This window comes from Malaclemys terrapin, chromosome 3 (assembly GCF_027887155.1).
Source record: "Malaclemys terrapin pileata isolate rMalTer1 chromosome 3, rMalTer1.hap1, whole genome shotgun sequence".
Classification (NCBI taxonomy): domain Eukaryota; kingdom Metazoa; phylum Chordata; order Testudines; family Emydidae; genus Malaclemys; species Malaclemys terrapin.
The window spans coordinates 173,510,645-173,532,189 of record NC_071507.1 but is presented as its reverse complement, the minus strand read 5'-3'; the positions used below and the strand labels follow the sequence as shown (position 1 = coordinate 173,532,189).

The 21,545-nt window shown below is 41.2% G+C and overlaps 1 protein-coding gene across 3 annotated transcripts in view; it reads right to left on the bottom strand.

Moving 5' to 3' along the window:
• The window catches only part of DCDC2C (doublecortin domain containing 2C), a 104,898-nt gene that overhangs the window by 27,216 nt on the left and 56,137 nt on the right, over positions 1 to 21,545 (bottom strand). For all 3 annotated transcript variants that reach the window (XM_054023457.1, XM_054023458.1, XM_054023459.1), the window contains exons 7-8: positions 19,081 to 19,246; positions 16,895 to 16,995 (exon numbers count right to left, since the gene is read on the bottom strand). In XM_054023457.1, the coding sequence (XP_053879432.1) occupies positions 16,895 to 16,995; positions 19,081 to 19,246 (267 nt within the window). The remainder of the gene's footprint in view (positions 1 to 16,894; positions 16,996 to 19,080; positions 19,247 to 21,545) is intronic.

The window sequence follows — 21,545 nt, the reverse complement described above, 5'->3', positions numbered from 1 at the left end:
GGATTTGGCTCAAAGTATTTAAATAACGAAATGTGTATATTTCATATCAGTAAAAAAGTCAGTTCATAAATAATTTATATGAACTCATAATTAACATTGATGTTAAGTGATTTAGCACAACCACAAGGAATGAGCGTCACATTTACAATACCAAAAACATTATACCAAATACCAAAACCTTCTTCCATTATGCTGAAATGGCTAATTGTTAGCTTAGCAGAAGGTTACGGAGTAAACACTTCATTTAAGGAAGTTTACAAAATAGCATAGTTATGACAATCTCTATAAAGTTTACAGAAACTTAAATCCACACTAGACTGAATATGGAATAAAAAGAACTTTAGAAAACAATTCTAACAATGAAAAGGAAAAATCTCTTTTCCACAGTATAAAGTAAAGTAAAAAGTAAAGTAAAAGGGCTGGTCCACACTAACCCCCCACTTCGAACTAAGATAAGCAACTTCAGCTACGTTATTCACATAGTTGAAGTAGAAGTATCTTAGTTCGAACTTACTGCGGGTCCACACGTGGCAGGCAGGCTCCCCCGTCGACTCCGCATACTCCTGCTCTGTGAGAGGAGTACCGTCATCGACGACGAGCACTTCCGGGATCAATTTATCGCGTCTAGACAAGACATGATAAATCGATCCCAGAAGATCAATTGCTTACCGCCAGACCCGGAGGTAAGTATAGATGTACCCAAAGAAAAGTAAACCATTTTTTCCTGCTATACAATGAGGATGTAGATTAAACACACTGGGACACAATCTGCACTTCTTTCTCACATAAGTAGTTATATTGACTATGTAGGGACTAGTTGTATGAGTAAAGCAAGCAGCACTTGATCCATTGTCAGGACACCTTAGTTTCCTTTTCAATGTTATAACACCACTTTCTCCATGGAAACATAGGTATTTAACTTTGCAAGTACCAGCTTAGTAGGTGCTTTGGAATTTTAAAACAAGAACTAACTGTAAACACTAACGGAACATGGGGAGTGAAAGGGACTGGGGCAGAGAGAGAACTTATCTAGGAGGGTTTGTGAGAGCAGAAAGCTGCAAATGCTCTGCAGAAAGCAGAGGAATTTCATTTTGGCTTGATGGAGTAAAATAAATTTTGGGAAACTACCTGACTAAATACATTCTAAAAAAAGAATATAAGAGAAGGAAAACAATTAACAGCCAGAGTAGTGCAAAGTAGCCTTAGAGTAGGGATAACCTTAGATGTATTGTTTTTTTCAGGCAAATAAAAATGTTGCTGCACCTCCCACAACGCATCTCCCCAAACCAAACAAAAATAAATCATCTGAATTTTATACTACAAATATAAAATCATATCTATGATGGGAGCAACCCTACCTGGCAAATAGAAAAAAGAAATTTGTATTTACTGCTCTCTCTCTCATTCTCTCATTTACACACACATTCTATTCTTTTGTATCATATTTCATTTCTGTGTTTTCCTCTCTATCATTTATTATTTCTGTTCCCATCCTCAGTTTGTCCCATTCTCTTTTTCCTTAGGACCTTTATCATTTTTCCCCCTCTAAGGCTATCCCCATATCTTCTGATCTCTTTCCATCACACATCTTCCTGAATCACCAACTCTCCACAGCTGTCTTTCTTTACCCTTTGCCCTTCTCTCACTCATCCTGCACCATTTCCTAGAAGCCTAACTATGCCTTTTCCAAGAATATTCCCCAGTAAAGCACATTGCACTCCAGCCTTATATTTACTTAGGTATAGATTATTGTGGTGGATACTTCAAAAGGATTTATTTTCCAAAGCTGAGGGAAATTATGGGCAAAACTAATTGGAAGGAAAAAATTAGACCGAAATACATGAAGGAAAATTGGGAGTTCTTTAAGATGAGTTTCTTGGATGACCATGTAGTGAGGTGGAGTGGCATCCCACTGATGCCCCTTGAGCCAAGGTGGGTGGAGTCTGGCCAGGCTTGGTTAAGGGGCAGGACAAGAAGTATAAAGGAGGATACCTGCAGCTCAGTAGGGCGGGAGCCGCAGGAGGAGACAGATGCCTTCTGCCTGCTCCAGGGACTGCAGCCCAAGGAGGATCCTACCCCGCTGAAGACTGGCCAGACCAGTGGGAGCCAGCAGCCAATTGAGGCACTGAGGAGTGGCCGGGACTGCCACTGCCTATCTACCCTGGGGAAGCAGAGGACCTCACGGATCCAGGTACATCCCAAGGGGAGGGAAGGAAGTGGTCCAGGGATAGCTGACACCAGTTTGACTGCATTGCTGCCTGAAATGCGGTCAGCGTATTCCAGCTGGATTCCCCACTGACCCAGCGGCAGAACACTCTGCCCTGGGCTGGGACCCACCAGGTAATAGACTGCCTACTTCTCTGCCTGCCTCAGAGGTCAGAGAACCCCCCTGCCTGAGCCTCTAGACTGTTTGGTGCTCCACCTTGCCAGCAACCTGAGTTCCTAGACTCTTTGGTCCCCCATCCTGCTTGAGGGCCTGGGTCCCAAGATTAAATTGTGGCTCTGCCCCTGCCTAAGGGCCAGCACTCAGACTGCTCATTTGCTCTGCCTAAGGGCCAGAGCTCATATACTACCCAGTTGTTCTGCCCCCACCTGAGGGCCAGAACCAATGACTGGCTGTTGTCTGCTGTGCTTGAGGGCTGGAAATTTTTAGATCATTTAGGACTCTGCCCTGCCAATGGCCCAAGCCATATGCCTTTGCGGCTCTACCCTGCCTAAGGACCAGAGCCTTCAAATGTTTACTCTTCTGCTAAATCCCTGACTCTGGGCGATGCCCACTGATATAGTGAGGCAGAGTGGCCTCCCACTGATCCAGAGTGGGAGGATCCACCTCTAACCCATTACAGGCCAAAAAGCCACAATTCCACAGTCATAAAAGAGGACAATACTGGCGAAAAGCACACCCAGGTTCAGTGGCAAAATAAAGTCAGCAATGAAAAATAAAAAGCAATATATACCAAATGGAAAAGGGGGGAAGAGATAGCAATCAATATAAATTAGAAATTTTGAAGTGTGGAAAATTGATACAGGAAGCGGAAGGAATTAGGGTGTGATGCAAGGCTAGAAAGGGTTAAACATCCTGTAAAATAAATAACCCTCAAGACGTGGGGAGAGAATGTTTGTGTTTTTGTATATTTACATATGTATGAATAGGGTCAACGATGTAATCAACAGTCCCTGTCTATGCTGTATTCTGATAATTCAGAAAGCAAAAGAACATCCTAGCATTTAAATGAATTCTAAACATGAGATCTCTTTATACATCTGTCTTTGAGATCTATAGCAAATAATCTGTGAATGGTGGAGAAACAAGCAAATTGCCTCATGTTAATTCTATAGCTAAGTACCGGTGATGGACCGCCTTCAAAATCATCCTAATTACCTTTTGAACTCCAACTTGTCAAAAAGGACATGAAATTGTATAAAAGCTCCTTGGGTCCTGATTCTGTCATCTCACATCTGCTTAAGCGTCATCTGGGGAAGTTTGAATCACAAGACTGAGGTCCCAGTTATGCTGGTACGCCCTGAATATGAGATTTGAACGTTGGACTATGACCTACAAACTATTTCCAAAAGAACTCTTTGGAACTACAAAGCTCACATCTCTGCTATGAATCTGAATCTTAAGAACTGAACTCATGTCTGTATATTGATCTTTTAACCATACTCTCGCTCTTTTGTTTTTAATAAAGTTTAGTTTAGTTAATACAGAGGTTCTCAAACTATTGTACAGGTGACCCCTTTCACATAGCAAACCTCTGCGTGCGACCCCCCCCCCCCTTATAAATTAAAAACACTTAATATATTTAACACCGTTATAAATGCTGGAGGCAAAGTGGGGTTTGGGGTGGAGGCTGACAGCTCACAACCCCCCCCCCCCCCGGTAATAACCTCACAACCCCCTGAGGGCTCCCAACCCCCAGTTTGAGAACCTCTGAGTTAATAAGAATGGGCTGTGGCGTATATTTGGGCAAGATCTGGAATATTCAGTAACCTGGGAGGTAATGTGTCCACTCCTTTGGGATTGGTAGAACCTTTTCTTTTATATGATGAAATAAAATTTTCAGAAATCATCATATTTGACTTAGATACCTGGATGGAGGCCTGAGGCTGGATCACTTCAAGGGAACTGTGTTGTTTGGACTTCTGAGTAACCAGTAAGGTAATAAAGAGACTGTTTTATGCTGTGTTGGTAAATCTAAGTATTGCAATATCCACCAGCTTTATGGGGATTGTCTGCCCCATTCATTGCAGTTCACCCTAATTGAGTGACCATAGCTGGCCCCCAATGTGACTCCGGTCACATAGCCCTGTCAGCATGGATTTTTCCCTAAGGACAATAGGAAGGAGTTTTTTTAAGTATATTACCGGGTGGCCAAACTTGCAGACCCCTGAGCAGCATACAAAAATTTTCAGAAGTTTGTGAGCCAGGGGACACCTGCCAGGAATCAGGGCTTCAGCACCTTGGGAGGCACCTGCCGGGGCTCAGGGTTTCAGCCCTGCTCCTGCTGAAGCCCCGAACCCCAGCAGGCACATTACGTTTCATCTGGTTACCTAGCATTGAACCAAATAACTTGATTTGACGACATCCGAAGGTGGAGAATCTCCACCACTTCCTTTGGTAAGTGTACCAATAGTGAATCACTCTGACAGTTAAAAATGTGTGTCTAACTTTTCATTTGAATTTGACTGGTTTCAGTTTCCAGTCATTAGTTTTTGTTTATGCCTTTTTCTGATAGAGTCTGGTATTTTCTCCTCATGAAAGTATGAATAAACTGTAATTAACTCATCTCTCAATTTTTTTTAAATAAGATAAAGAGATTGAACTCTTTAAATGTCTCACTTTAAGGCATTTTCTCCAGCTCTTGAATCAGTTTTGTCGCTCTTTTCTGTACCTTCTCTGATTTTTCAACATCCTTTTTAAAATGTGGGTGGCAGAACTATAAGCAATATTCAAATATTGGTCTCACCAATGCTGTACATGATGCAAAACCACTTGCCTACTTTTACTTTCTATCCCCCTGGTTTATACATCCAAGGATCTCAGTGGCTCTTTTTGCCATCTAATCATTTGGGGACTCGTGTTGATTTGCATGTCCACTGTAACCCCCTAAATCCTTGTCAGAGTCACTGCTTTCTATGCAGTTACCTTTTATCAGCCAAATTTGCTGTCTCACCAAACAATGACGTCAGCTTTGTTTGACAAGAAAGACCTATTTCCTATAAAATCATGTTGACTGACATTAATTATATTCTTGTCTTTTAATTCTCTATCAATTAAATCCAGTACCAGCTTTTCCATTATTTTTCTGGAATTGATGTTAGGTTAACTGACCTATATTTACCTGGGTCATCCTGCTTTCTCTTTTTGAGTATTGCCACTTTCAACATTAATACTCTTACAGTGTTCTGGAATTTCCCTAGTCTTCCAAGATTTATTAAAAATTAACATCATTGTGCCAGAGATTTCTTCAGCCAATTCTTTTAAGATTCTTTAGTGCAAGCTATTTGGGCCTGATGATTTTAAATGGGGGTGATTCACTATTGGTACACTGACCAAAGGAAGTGGTGGAGATTCTCCACCTTTGGATGTCGTCAAATCAAGTTATTTGGTTCAATGCTAGGTAACCAGATGAAACGTAATGGCCTGTTATATATACAGGGGGTCAGATTAAATGACACCTAATGGTACCTTCTGGCCTTAAACCAGTGGTTGTACTGGGGACCCCTTTCACACAGCAAGCCTCTGAGTGCGAACCTCCTTATAAATAAAAAAAAAACACCTTTTAAATATATTTATATGCTGGAGGCAAAGCGGGCTTTGGGAGGCTGACAGCTTGTGACCCCCCCACCTAGTCACCTTGCGACCCCCTGAGGAGTCATGACCCTCAGTTTGAGAACCCCTCCCTTAAATTCTATGAAACTACGAACAATCAGAAAGAAAGGATGGCAGTCCAGGTTAGTTGTATCTGAAATAACATCACATATCACCAAGAGCAGAGATGCATCCAATACTTCCCTCCTCCTCCCCAAGAATGAGAATAATGAAGATCAAAGACACTTCAAATAGAAAACTGCCCAAAGCCAAGACCATGCCTTCTAGATATTTCCTCTTCCTCAAATCAGCATCTCCTCCATCTTATCTGGGCTCCTTTTAAACCAGTTTCCTCCCAACCACTTCACCACATTTGTCAGATTGATGACACTGCAAAACAAAATTCTCACTATTTCCCCTGAAGTCTTGACATACATATTGGAGAGGATGGTTGGCAAGTTGGAACCCTGCAGTATTCTGCTTGTAAAAGACCTTGGGGAACTAAAATAATGCTTTCATTGTACCCTTTAGCACCTTTCAAAGAGGAAGAAAAGAGTCCACTGAAGGGTTATCTTCCTTAAAGATCCCACAGGCAAGTCATCAAAGCCCAATAATTATTAGTATCAAAGGCTGCTGATAGCTTTTGATCCTCATCAGCCTGTACACCATTGCTAGAGATATCAACAAAATCACCAGTGCATTGCACCTACAGCTAAAACAAAACTGACGGTGATCTGCAACATTTGCAAGTTCAAGATATAACCGGAGCTATTCAAAAAACATCTTTACAATAACCTCCCCAAAAATGAAAAATTAGAGACTGTTAACTTCATGAGATTCTTTTTGGAGCAGGGCCTCAATAATGGCAACCTGCCCTGTTAAATACTCTTTTTTTCAGAAATATGATCTAAAATTAAAATATATTAATATTTAAAGCTATGCAATTTGATTAAAAGTCTTTACGACTAAATATAGTGAAATGCATGCTCACTGTATGTGATTATTTAAAAATATAAATAAGTAGTTTGGAGTGTTGGTATTTGCTGCTCTATATTATAAACTCTTTGAAACATAGGTCTTATCTACACTAGATAGGCTTTGTTGGTATATGTATACCAGAAGAGCTATACCAGCAACCTCTCCTAGTATAGATACAGTCTATTTTATTTTAATTATTTTGCCAGTATAGTTTATACCAGTTCCCTGGAAAAAATAAGCAAAAGGACTTTGGGTCATTATCACTGTGTCTGTGCTCCTAACTGGCATAGCTATGCTGGCAAAACTTTTAAATGTAGACCAGGCCGCAGACCAAGGTTTCCTAAGTGTTTAAACAAAGCCTAACACATCAGGAGTCCCAAACCTGATTGCTGAAAGCTTTTCATCTTCATCACTGGACCAAATCCTGATGCCAGTGAAGTTAGTGGCAAAAATCCTGTTTTCTTCAGTGGACCAGGATTTGACCCCAAGTACTTTAGCACTAGAGGCACAAAATCAGTTTGAAATTCTCAGTTAAAAAGTGTGTTGAAAGTTGTTTCAGGTACTACAAGGGCACCCGAGTACCCTGCCAGTTGTGGTTTCAGAGCCCTATTTATTTTTAAAAATACATTTCTCTTCCCTGTTGCTGTGTAAGAGATTCACACACACAAAAAGAGGGAAGTGACCAACTAATGGACTATACAGAGGAGACAATGATAATTAACTTTAGACAGCGGGCTGTGAAATGCACAACATAAAGAGAATTTTTGTGGGGTATTTTCTTCCTAAACTCTTTCAATTATACTGATTTTAGGGGTTGCTTGTATCAACAGTAGACAAAACGTCTTCAGAAATAAGTTTGATTTTTAAATTTTTGGTGTCCCTTTAATTATGGGCAAACTGCATTCTAATATCAAAAGCCTGTCTGACTTTTCTAGTAAAGTCTGTAGTGGTGTTCTGCATTGATATCTTCAGCAAAACTGAACAGACTCTTCTGAAAGACTGCTTGGAGGGCTTCCAAGATACACCTTTTAAGATTGCAGCAAGATTTGGAAATCAGATAAGCTTTCTGTTTCCATCTTTCCACAAGGTCATGTTTACCAAGCTAGGTTGGTTCTGTGTTAACTATTCCCATTGCAAATTTTACCACAAGTCCCAAAGCCTTGTATTATCCAACAAAATTTCTTGACTGGTGATTACATTTCACTTTTTGGTTTTATTTCAATGGGAATGATATTTGTATTCTTTAGCTGAATTTTTTTTCCTGCTAGTCTTATTCCTAGTCTTCACTTAAAAATTGGATCTACCTAGCTACATTTCTCAGGCCTGTGAAAAATTTTGCACCCTGTGCATTGTAGTTAGGTCAACCTAATGATTTAGTGTGGCTAAACAGTGAAGAAACAGAGTTTAATATTTCTGATTTCATAATTCCACTTACCCATATTTTTTGCCCTAAAATATAATTTCAAAGTGTCCACTGATGGTAGAATAATGGAAATGCAGTCTTACTCCCTGCCAGTCTCTTGAATGAAATCTTCAAAAACTTTCAGCAGTGTAAATATAGTATCAGTTAGAGAGAGACTCCAAAGTTGTATTTAATTTCTTAGCAAAAGAGACAGATGAAGCCAGTTTATTTTCAGGATAATCTTTTCATATATAACAGGTTGAGGTCTATCTTGTGATATCAGGAAGAAGCTGTTTAACAGGCAGGCCCAGTTTCTGAAATATTATGAGTTCAAAGATGGCAGCAAAGAAATTCTTACAATAGCTGACCAGTTTCCAATCTCTATATGGCTAGTAGAGTTAATAAAACATCATGAATAGACAGCTGAAATGTATATGCAAACCCATGCAAATTGTGAACAAGAGTCACTACAGACTTCTTCTAGTATTACTATCATAGAGGCGAACAACACAGGTATGATCTTTGTCTCTCAACCAATGAGCACATGGTTCTTGTGCTTAAGTATTCACACTGAAGAACAAAAGTATTTTGGTAAATTTTTTTATTGATCTACTTAGCAGTTAGATGGACTGATAGTTAAAAGTAAATAATGGGTCTGTACAAAAGCCATTTTTTACCAGGTTGGTGATGGAGTGTTTGGCTCCGAATGGAGCACTAATATATGGGAAGCCTAGTTAATAGAACCTATAAAGTCAGGTTTTATTCTGCACCTGTATACAGAGCTACAAAAAAAAAGTGTCCGGTGAAATATCCAGGGAAATTCAGAGAGCGGTGATGATAAAGCATTTTCTATGCAAGAGTGTGTGAACCCACTTCCTTTCCAAGGCCAATTAAAACTAGTCACAGAACAGAACAGAAAGCTTGTAAGCTCCTAGCATGCCCTCAACAAACAGCTGTCTTTTTCTCAGTCTCCAAAAGTAACGCTATGTAGCTTAGAGTGCAGGCAGGACCAAATTTATCTCTTACTCTAGTAACTTCCAGTTGTTACTAGAATTAGGGGACCCTGTGGGGAAATTAGAAGAAACTAGGTCTCCTTTTATAACAGCAGCTGGCACTGGGATGTCCTAAGGAGGAGTATGACATAAATACACCAGTCTCTATATGAGTGGAATTTATATGAACAGAGAGGCAAAGAAGTGTCAGGTCATGAAGCAAGCTAACCTGAGCTAATCACGCCAAACCAGTTCATACATATTGGTGGGCTAGTAAGAAGCAGACCACTGCTGCATCCTGAGCAGCATCTGTTCCATGAATAAACAGATGACTTCACTTCCCTGTGCTGTCCATCTGGCACCTTTCACAAACTCTAAATTCAATTTAAAATACAAACAAAGATTTTACTGTCACAAGTGGTTTGACCTGATAAATGAACTGAATGAGAGATTTGACAGGAGGTAATAGTTCATTGCCCTTAGGCAATCTCTCTCATTCTTCCTGAAAATGAAAGATGATGGTTTCTTTAATCAGATTTGTTTATGTTTATACAAAAAAAAACATAAAAGCCATTATTTGTATTTGGAGAAGATCAAGATAGAGATGAAGTAGCCTATATTATGGATCCTGACTGGTAAACACTTCTCCTTTGCTGATATTTTAAAAATATCAGCAACACTGGTGTTTTAACCAGTCTGTTGGGGGTACTGTGCAAGTATTGTTATCCAGATGTTTAAAACACGGAACTGGTCTAATCCCTTCCTCTATAGACAATAAAGCTTGTTTTTCACATGTACAGTAAAGGCTGAATGATTCTTACCCATACTACAAAAAAAGGCTGAAGTTCACTTGAAATGAATAATGCATTCACACTCAGTTGTGCGCAGCAACTGTCCAGTAGTAAGTTTTTGTAATATTGTGTTATATTGTTTGGGAGTGTCTGCATTCCTGCATAAGAATATGCAATTGACTGTGTCAGTCTGTACATCTGTAGGTGCAGTTGTGTCAAAGTAACTGGGTGTAAGTACTAGAAGAATCTTGCCACTTGATATGCTGTTCAGCTAGATCCAAGTCCCCACTCTGCTCTCATTTTGCCAATAAAACTGGCTACATCTCCCTTCCTACATGTGCTGTGCAGAAAGTAGACACAAAATCTGACAGTGTTTATCTCCAGGGAATCTAATAGATTCCAGATAAAAAAATTTTAATATACACACTGGGAAATCAGAGTATTCTCCCAGAGGCCACAGAATTTCAGCAAGTATCCATACCTCATCTCCCAGATCCAGCGTCTGTCAGGGATTAGAAGGCATACCCTTGCTCAGGAGTATAAAGTGGAAGCTATGTTTTGAATCACTGGAGGAGGTAGTGCAAGGGAGCAAGTAAAAAGCTGCAACCCTTTACAAGGCTAATTCAAAGGCTGCAGCTTTTTCTTTCATTTCTATCATCAGAGGGACTAAAATGTTATAAATACATGTTTTATAGTTTATATACTGCAATTTAAATCCATGGTTCATATCCCTGAGTTACATGCAAATACTTAGCCTATAGTTTTTTGGTAGATGAATGAATGAAATTGATTTTAGCATTTTTCCTTACCTTGATGCTTTAAAAAATTAAGGAACAGTAAAAAAAAATTTAAGTAGCAGAGGAAAAAGTTTTATGTGGCTGCCTTCAATACATGCTCCTCTAAAAACTTAATGGTATCAAGACAACCCTTATCTATCAGATCATAAAACTTTTTGATTTACTGAAAACATTGTCGATACCACAGCAAAGACAGAACAGAATGATGCATTCTGGAATGTCTTTTATTGCATTGAATGCAGCATGAGCGATTACCTGCCTTGTGGGCAGGTGGTGTAGGTGTCCATTCAGTGCACTCTTGAGATCAGATAAACTGGAGGAGCTAAGAGAGACAGAGAGGTACATAGATGGGACTTTCAAGGACACAATAGAACAGTCCTACCCCCGCTCAGACAGCTTCTGTGCTGTTGAGGAGGATGAAAGTCTGGGGGAAGGAGAACATCAAGCTGGAATGGAGGGAAACAATTCCATAATTGGAACTCTCCTACAGATGATGTCATCCTCTCATCCCCTCCCAGTGGAGGAGACCTCAGTTATTACGAAGAGCCAGGTAATAGTAATAGGGGATTCGATTAAAAATATAGATAGTTGGATTTGTGATAATCAGGAGAACCACATTGTGAATTGCCTGCCAAGTGTGAAGGCTGCAGACCTCTCGAAACATCTAGATAAACTTACATTCAGTGCTGGGGAGGAGATGGTTGTCATGGTACAGCTATGTACAAGTGACATAGGGAAAGATGAGAGAGAGGACTTGGAGACCAAATTCAGGCTGCTAGGTAAGAGATTAAAATCCAGGACTTCCATGATAACATTCTCTGAAATGCTTCCAGTTCCACACACAGGGCCAGCTAGACAGGCAGAACTGCAGGGTCTCAGTGCATGGATGAAACGATGGTGTTTGGAGAGGGTATTTAAGTCTATTAGAACCTGGTGAACCCTTGGGGAAAGGAGCAGCATATACAGGAAAGATGGGCTCCACCTAAACCAAAACGGAACTAGATTGCTGGAATGTAAAATTACAATGGTCTTAGAGGTTTTAAACTAAGGGCTGGGAGAAAGCCAACTGGTTCAGAGGAGTACATGGTTCGGACAGAGACATCACTGAGGGGAGGATTTATTAAAGGGGATACTCTATAGTCTCGTACAGATGAGAGGACAGAGGTTGATAAAGTACAGGTAGGAACTGAAGAGAAACAGTCAAAAGAAAAAAAGAGTCCCATTCAATACATCACACAAATGCAGACAACTAAATATTGATAAATTTTATAAGTGCTTGTATACAAATGCTAGAAGTCTAAATACTAAGATGGGTGAACTTGATGTCTGGTATTAAATGAGGATATTGATAAAATAGGCATCACAGAAACTTTGTGGAACAATCATAACCAATGGGATACGATAATACCAGATGGTATTCACCCAAGTGTTCTGAAGGAACTCAAATACGAAACTGCAGAACTATTAACTGTGGTATGTAACCTATTGCTTCAATCAGCCTCTGTACCAGAGGATTGGTAGATACCTAATATAACGCTGATTTTTTAAAACAGCTCCAGAGGTAATCTTGGCAATTGCAGGCCAGTAAGGCTAACCAGGCATTATCAGACACATAGATGAACATGGTATGTTAGGTAAGAGTCAAAATGGCTTTTGTAAAGGGAAATCATGCCTCACCAATTCTATTACAATTCTTTGAGGGTGTCAACAAGCATGTGGACAAGTCTGATCCAGTTGATATAGGGTACTTGGATTTTCAGAAAGCCTTTAACAAGGTCCCACACCAAAGGCTATTAAGAAAAGAAAGCACTCATCGGCTAAGAGGGAAGGTTCCCTCATGTATCAGTAACTTGTTAAAAGATAGGAAACAGAGCGTAGGAATAAATGGTCAGTTTTCACTGTGGAGAGAGGTAAATCGAAGGGTCCCCCAGGTATCTATACTGGGACCAGTGCTGTTCAACATTTTCAATAATGATCTGGAAAAATGAATAAAAAGTGAGGTGGCAAAGTTATTATTCAAGATAGTTAATGTCAAAGCTGACTATAAAGAGTCACAAAGGGATTTCAGAAACATGGATGACTGGGAAACAAAATGGCAGATGAAATTCAGTGTTAATAGGTGCAAAGTAATGCAGATTGGAAAATGTAGTCCAAACTATTCATACCAGATGATGGGTCTAAATTTTTACCACTAAAGGAAGATCGTGGAGTCATTGTGAATATTTCCCTGAACACATCTGCTCAATATGCAGGAGCAGTCAAAAAAAGCTAACAGAATGCTGGGAACTATTAGGAAAGGGACAGGTAATAAGACAAAAAATATCATAATGCCACTATATAAATCCCCAAAACCAGGGGTCACCAATGGCAGCAGGTTTAAAACAAAAATAAGGAAGTACTTTCACACAATGCACAGTCAATCTGTTCAGCTAGTTGCCAGGGTTAAGTTGTGAAGGCCACAAGTATAACTGAGTTCAAAAAAGAATTAGAAAAGTTCATGGAGAATAGGTCCATTAATAGTCGCGGATGCAACCCAATGCTCTGGGTGTCCGTAAACCTCCAACTGACAGAAGCTGGGACTGGATGACAGGGTATGAATCACTTGATAATTGCCCTGTTCTATTCATTCCCTTTGAAGCATCTGGCACTGGCCACTGTTGAAGGACAGCATACCAGGCTAGAAGGACAATTGGTTTGACCCAATATGGCTGTTCTTATGTTCTTAATAACCCTCGAAGTGCCAGAGTTTACAGAGTGAAATGTTTCTTTTTTTAAAGAACAAGTTACATTTCTATTCCTGTGCTGAATACCACCATAGCTTGGTGCACATATAAATTTTCTCGAGTAAGCCCAGTCCTGCTGCCCAAAAGAGAGCTGTACTGACTGATATTTGGTCTGTTAAGGAGAAACAGGACAGGAACTTTGAAAATTGTAATTCTGACTACTTGGTTTGCTACTGACCAGTAGCCGTCTGGGGTGGCAAGCTTCCAGCTGATGATGGCCACATGCTTCTGAATGGTTTTGGGAGTATTCATGACAAAGTGTCATAGCTGCAGCTCAGGGATGAGCCCAGCGCAGATTCAGGAAAGTGCCTGTGGCAGAATGCTGGACACTAACAGGTGAGCCAGCACTCTAATCACTTAGGGTATGTCTACACTGCAATATAAGCCCTGGTTTCAAACTCAGGGTCAAGCCTAACTCCTCTTTATCTACACATAAACTACACTAAACCAGGGCTCAGACCTAGGGTCCCAGGACCCCACAGATGAGAAAGGTCTGAGCCTGAGTCAAGCTGGGAGATAGGGCTTGAACCCTGAGTCCTGGCTTGAGCCCTTTTGCTTTGCAGTGTAAACACAGACCCGCTGGATTCATGCTCGGGGACCCCACCAAAAGTATTCCACAATTCCACTGGACAACTTTCATTGTCCTCTGGACAGTTAAGTTTGGTGGATAGTCAAGTTTTCCCTCACTGCACCACAAACAAAGGACTGAAGTGGTCACATTTTTGGAGGGCGCTAGGAAGTCTCGGATATGGGGGGTTGGGACTTGGGCCCACATAATGCAGTGTAGTTTCCCAATTCCTAATCTAGGGTTATAAATGAGTGTAGATGCTCAAACCCTAGGTTAATAAGCCCATGGTCTGTTAACTCAAGTTCTGCTAACTCTGGGCTTACATTGAACTTTGGCACTAATCAGTTCCCTTGGAGAAGGCTGATTGGAGATATGCAAGCTAATTAGCCAATCAGGCTAGGCGGCTGATGAACCAATTAGCCCATCAGCTGAGGGGTATAAGAAAGACACAAGAAGGTGTCAGGAGAGGACCTGGGCTAGCTGACTCCAGTGTGACCTGAGATCTCAAGGAAGGGAGACGTCTGGCCTGGTGGAAAAGGGTTAAACGTAGAGAAGCACTGTTTATAATATTGCTGCATTGTATTGCATTACCATATTGGTGCTGGAAATGTAAATAAATCAGTTGAGGTTACCACTCAATAGGGAGAGTCTCAGAGGTTCCTGGGGTATCTGCAAACAGGGACGAAGTGCACCCCATTACAGTGCCCTTTGTCATCCTCAGATTCTGCCACCACGGCTGATCACCCCAGGTCTCCAAAACAATCCTTTCCCACAAGTCAGCACTTGTTTCTCAAGCCCAGAAACAGCATTGCATTGAGTATAGCTGCTCCAAAAAAAGTTCATCCAAAGCAGCTGCTCTGTGTCATCCTCCTCTTCCTCCTTCCACTGCTGCTGGTACAGCCACTGTTGCAGCTGCCAAAAGTGCTCAGCATATAGCATCCAAAGCCACAGTCACCTGGCGATGAGATCTCAAATAAATGTCACCAGTCTCTGTGTGTTGGCAGTTGGCAGCATCACAACTTGGAGCACTATTCCAGGATAGCAGACACAAAATGCCGGATGTTTTGAAAATGGAACAGGCTTGCCCACAAGAAATGAATGAGATGGCAGGAGAGGAATCACGGGCACTGTTGAGCTTATCCCCAAGTCCCACAATTCTACTCACTCCCAGCTAACTTCTGCTATGTATCTATAAGCGGGGCAGTCATCCCATTCTGGTTCAGAAAGGGTTAAAAGCCAGCCCTTGGAAAGGGCTGGGGCTTAGAGCCAATCAGAAAAGGCTGGGAAGTAGCCAATCAGGGCCACGTGGGCCCCATCAAAGGGCTGCAGGGCCAGAAGGTAGTCCGTCTCTCTCCAGCCTTGGAGAGGGAAAGACTGGTTGCCTGCAAGCAGAAGGGGGTACCTTGGACAGCGTAGTGGTGGGAGGAACAGGAGGCGCTCCAGCCTGGCGAACTCCCAGGCTGAGGCTTTGCTTCCTAGGCCTGAGGAGATACTGGAGCTGTGGGGAGCAGCCAGGGAAGGAAGAGGCAGCAGGTCCAACCCCCTGGCTGATGATGAGTGGCCACTTCAGACTACAGTTTGCCCGTGAGGGAAGGGGCTAGATAAAGACTGGGAGTGGGTCACTGAGGCAAGGTGGGCTTAAGGAGTTGGGGTTCCCTGGGGAAGGGAGGAGCCCTGAGTGTGGGGGTACTGTCGTGGGCAGTACCCAGGAGAAGGGGCACTGCAGGCCGGTGAGGGATGTGGGGTCAGAAGTACTATAAGTGGTGGAGATTGACCAGGAAGCAGGTATCAGTAGGGAGATGCTAGCAGGAGGCGCTCGGAGGCTGGGATGAGCTAATTCCTGGATGACCAGCAGGAGGTGCTGCGGCGGTGAGTGCACGCCGTGCTACAATATCCCACAACTCAGAGCAAGAGAAGTCACAGAATAGTATAATACATAGAGATATACCTATCTCATAGAACTGGAAGGGACCTTAAAAGGTCATCGAGTCCAGTCCCTTGCCTTCACTAGCAAGACCAAGTACTGTCCCTGACTTCTTTGTTGTTGTTGGGGTGGGGGGGTTCCCCCCGATCCCTAAATGGCCCCCTCAAGGATTGAACTCACAACCCTGGGTTTAGCAGGCCAATGCTCAAATCACTGAGCTATCCGTCCCCCACAAAGAATACATACAGAACAGCAGCAAAGCAAAGCACACTGGGATACTTGCACAGAATGTTGCTCACCTACTCTGCCCAAAGTCCATGCCATGTATACACACCGATCCGTACTGAAGCAGAAAATATTTTACAGTGGATGCACAATTATTGTAGACTGTCTAATATGCACCAATCAATGTGCAAGAAAAATCAGTGCAAATTAAGACCCCAAGTAGACAAGGCCTTATTTAAAGCTTGCTGATTTTTTTCCATTAAGACTAATAGAGAAGACATATGCTTTAATATGTATAATTCAGCAAGCTGTAAGGAAAGAGGAAGATCATACAACAAATTGTTTCACTTCTATCTTTATTTCAACCATGGGATTTTTACAGACTAATAGCTTAGTCAGGTCTCACTAATTTTTCTAATATAATAGTTACAGTAATTTAAACAAAGAGCTGCTTTTGCCCAGAGACTCCAGGAAATCTATTTCTACCTTATTCCTGTCAAAGACAGACAGAGGGCGAGAGGGGATATGCTAATTAAATTCTTTCTTCCTATGTTAAAGGACCAAGAATATTTTATACCAATAAATTTATTAGAGGGCAATAAGTTTGCCCTGAATTTACCTGATCGATAGGCATCTCCACTTTCAGATTTTTGTCTTCTTGTACCTCTGCTGCCCCTTGAACTTCTCCTCGGGGTTTACCAGCTTTAAAAATACTTGGTGCTGGAAAGTAATGAAAAAAAAATACTCTTTGTATACCTCCATGAACATGTCACAGTTCCTTGTTCATCAAATTCACGCTTAGGATTATTAAAATTCATTATTTTTCTTAGTAAGAAAAGAATCAATTCTATAATAAGAAAAAGCATTCATCTTATTGGCTTTATTTCCAAAAGTTGCACAACCTAATCAGTTTCAAAGAAAAAAATGTATTCCTGTTGAAATATTTTATTTTTGCCTGAAAGGACTTACTAGAAAGTGTTGTGCAGAACACTTGGCCAAGAAAGGGTTATGTAGTAGTGCAAATATCAATGTCTAGTAAACTAAAACTATTACAGAAACAGACTAAAAATGTTGAATTATCAGTCTTCATGTCCTAGAAGGATAAAGGGCAATCAAATAGCCAAAACATAATTTCTTCTTGTCTTCTCTTTGTTAATTTATATTTATTATGTTTTATTTCTTAATAAAAAGCAAGAATACACATTCAGAAATTTGAGGCAGGATGAAGATCAGCAATTTGCATAATTTAATATTAAAGTATACAGAGGCCCTGATTAGCCCTACTGTGCTAGGTTTTGTACAAATATAAGTAGGCAGGTAGAGACAACCCCCAGTCTAATGAGCTTACAACCTAAGATGTTTAGAAGAAACTTGCATATAAACAGAGGTAGGCAGGTGGACATAATCCCCATGTGAGGAGCTGGGACTCTGGAATCCAGGTCTGCTGGTTCCATCCACACTGCTACCCAACAGATCCAGTGAAGCATGGAACAGCAGATTATGAGCCCTACAGGTTCAAGCATACAGGATGTCCCATCTATAGAAGTCCTGAGTGGCAAAGCCTACTGTGTTCCCTGATTGGCACAAGAATGCTATTTAAGGTCTAGGATAAACACCTGGAGGCTGTCTGCACAACTATTTGGGTCCCTGGCTTGCTGCTGCAAACAGATTGTGCTGCACACTCCTGATACCTTACCTTGCTCCTGGTTTCTGACCCTAACCCTGCTCTTGACACCTGGCCTCGCTGCTGGACCCCTGCTCTGCTCCTGGCACCTCAGTTCCTGATCCCCTGCTCCACTTCTAATGCCTCGCTCTGCCTTGGTTCCACTAACCCTACTTTGGCTGGCTCATTTGACTTCAACCTGGTGCAGCTCATTGACCTCAACTATGACCTGATCCTATGGCATGACACTGGTACAGACTGCTGCTTCTGGCCTTAACCCTCTAGACTGACCTCAGACCATGTTCTCAAGCCCCCTCCAACCCGGGCCTTAGCCTCAACCCTGCACCCCAATAGCTGCGGTCCTGACATCCAAGTCTAATAAGCTTACAATCTCAGGGCAGGTCTTCACTACGGGGGGGGGGGGGGGGGGGGTCGATTTAAGATACACAAATTCAGCTACGCGAATAGCATAGCTGAATTCGACGTATGGCAGCCGACTTACCCCGCTGTAGGGACGGCGGCAAAATCGACCTCTGCGGCTTCCCGTCGACAGCGCTTACTCCCACCTCCGCTGGTGGAGTAAGAGCATCGATTCGGGGATCGATTGTCGCGTCCCATTGGGACGCAATAAATCGATCCCCGAGAGGTCGATTTCTACCCGCCGATTTAGGCGGGTAGTGTAGACCTAGCCTAAGAAATGTTTAGAAATATACACACAAATATACATAGTATGTATACAGTACAACTGCTAGGTTTTTTCCTAAAGTATGATTTTATACAAGAAATAAGTGATATAAATATTATAAATTGATAGATTTTGATACTGTTATGTTAATCATAATCCTTTCTAAAATGGCTGACCAAATGACTTGGACATTGCGAGGAAATAATGGATTAAGAAGCCTGTCTACATGCACCTATATTTTTAAATGTTGGCTTGTGTGTTTTCTCTGTACTACTTCCAAAGGAGCAATAAATTTTTTCACTTCTCTGCTCCTCATACATTATACAGTATTTAATAGAAACATTTCAGCAACCATTCCATAGACTTTAAAAAACAGAAAAATGGAAATAGTTCATCAAAACAAAATTCTTAAAACATAACTGTTGCCTTACACAACAGAAACAGCATTTCATATTACCCTTATCAGATCCCAGGGGTGTAGTCCTTTCAGGTCTTGCCTTCTTGACTTCTTTGCTTTCTTTGGCATAAAAAACGGAGGGTGCTTTTCCATCTGCTGGTTTGGGACTTTTTTGTGATTTTGCTGAATGTTTGCATGAAGGTTGACTTGCACTGTGTTTCTCTGACTAAATGAAACATTAAACAGAGAACATCCAAATGATTAACAATCTCTTTTATATTAACTGTTAACTATGCCCACATAATTTGTTTGCAACTGTGAACATTCAGCATTAACAACAATGCAGTTCAGCATCCTTCACACATATCTGCTTTATTGCTTTAGTTTCTTAGACGGCCTTTTGACTTTGCAAAGGCTGGAAAAGAAAAATAGCCCTTCCACTTGCATTCCTGCACTGCTGCTGTTAGAGGGCTGAACAAGGAGCAACAGCTGGACTCGGGAGGTTAAATGGATTTTATACTATTAAAAATTACTAAATGGCTTTTAATCAATTTTTACTGCACTATAAAAGATATTTCTATTAGCCTATAAAGCCTTTTTCCATGACCAGACCATGACTATAATTTACAATGGCAAAAAAATAATCCAAATCATGATTATTGCTGTTATAATGTAAATTTTCATACTGTTATAGTTGTAATTTTAGATGCACGTGTCTAAAAATTATGACTATGCTTTTTTCAAAGAAGCTGCTACGTTTCTGTGTGTGGGTCAGCTCACTGAGGATGCTCATTAGATTTCCACAGTAGGCAGGGACATAATATTGAGAAGTTGTACTTACATATGTATAGACCAGGGATCGGCAACCTTTGGCATGCGGCCCCTCAGGGAAATCCGCTGGTGGGCCAGGACGGTTTACTTGCAGCGTCCGTAGATTCGGCCGATCGCAGTTCCCACTGGCCGCGGTTCCAGGCCTATGGGGGCTGCGGGAAGCGGTGCAGGCCGAGGGATGTGCTGGCCACCGCTTCCCGCAGCCCTCATTGGCCTGGAACGGTGAACTGCGGCCAGTGGGAGCTGCAGTCGGCCGAACCTGTGGACGCTGCAGGTAAACAAACCGTCCCAGCCCGCCAGTGGATTTCCCCGACGGCTGCATGCCAAAGGTTGCCGATCCCTGGTATAGACAATAAACATATCTTTATGAGACTTCTAATACAGCAGTCCTTATGTAGTGATAGCATGAAGGTACCAGGAAAGACTAATCAGACTTGCAATTAAAGATGGTTGAAAAATTTGACAGAACAATTTTCTGTCAAAGAAAACATTTTGTGAGAATGCATAGTTTTTAAATGAGTTTTTCAACAGGGAAAAAGTGAAAACAATTTAGATTTTCTCAGTTTCATGAGGTCACAATGTTTCATTTGATAAGGTGAAAATGTTTTGTTTTAACTATCATTTTGATTCATTGCATTTAGACTTTTATATGAAATATAAGTATGCACATTGTTTTTAATATTAAAGTCTAAATTAAATGAGTCAAAATGAAAAGATGAAACATTTTGTTATTGCAGTAACATGTTTTTATCTAAATGAAATGTTCCAAACAAACATTTTTGGGGGGTTTCATTTCATAGGAAACTTCAAAGTTTAGCTTTTGCTTTTTGTTCCAATTTGGAAGAAAAAAATACTTTTAAAAATGTTGGCATTTCCCACAGAATGGAAATTCCAGTTCCCAACCAGCTGTACTTGCAACCCCTTTGGTTTTGCCACTTTAAACAGACAGCCCATCAGCAAAGCTAACCCAGGGTAAGCTAAAGCAAACACTAGTGAAAGAACAAACAAAATAGCACATTTATTAATAAGAGTTAAGGTGTGGTACTACTCTGCAAAGCTACTGTGAAAATGGTCTTGAAGGTTCCATGTTAAAAATCACCCAATGACTTCCATAGCAAAATCACACAAGCCGTGGTAGTAATAGGAGACTTTAATGCAGCATAACACAAAATGTCCAGTAAGTTCTTGATATGTACTAGGGACAACCTTTTGTTTCAAAAGGGAGGAAGTAACAAGGGGGACAGGAATTTTAAACATCATTCTGACTAACAGGGAGGAACTAGTTGCAAATCTGAAGGCAATTTGGGTGAAAGTGAGCAGGAAATGACAGAATCATGATTCTAAGGAAAGGCAGGAGTGAGAACAGTGGAATAAGTACAATGGACTTCAAAAAAGCAGACAAACTCAGAAAATTTTAGGTAAAGCCCCATTGGAAGAAAATCTAAGGGGAAATGGAGTTCAAGAGAGCTAGCAGTTTCTCAGAGAGACAGTATTAAAGGAGCAACAGTACACTATCCCGATGTGAAGGAAAGACAGAAAGAAAAGGAAGAGGCCAATATAGCTCCATCAGGAGCCCTTTAATGGCCTGAAAATCAAAAAGGAATCCTACCAAAAGTGCAAACATGGACAAATGTCTAAGAATGAGTTCAAAAGAATAGCACCGGTATATAGAGGCAAAATCAGAAAGGCTAAGA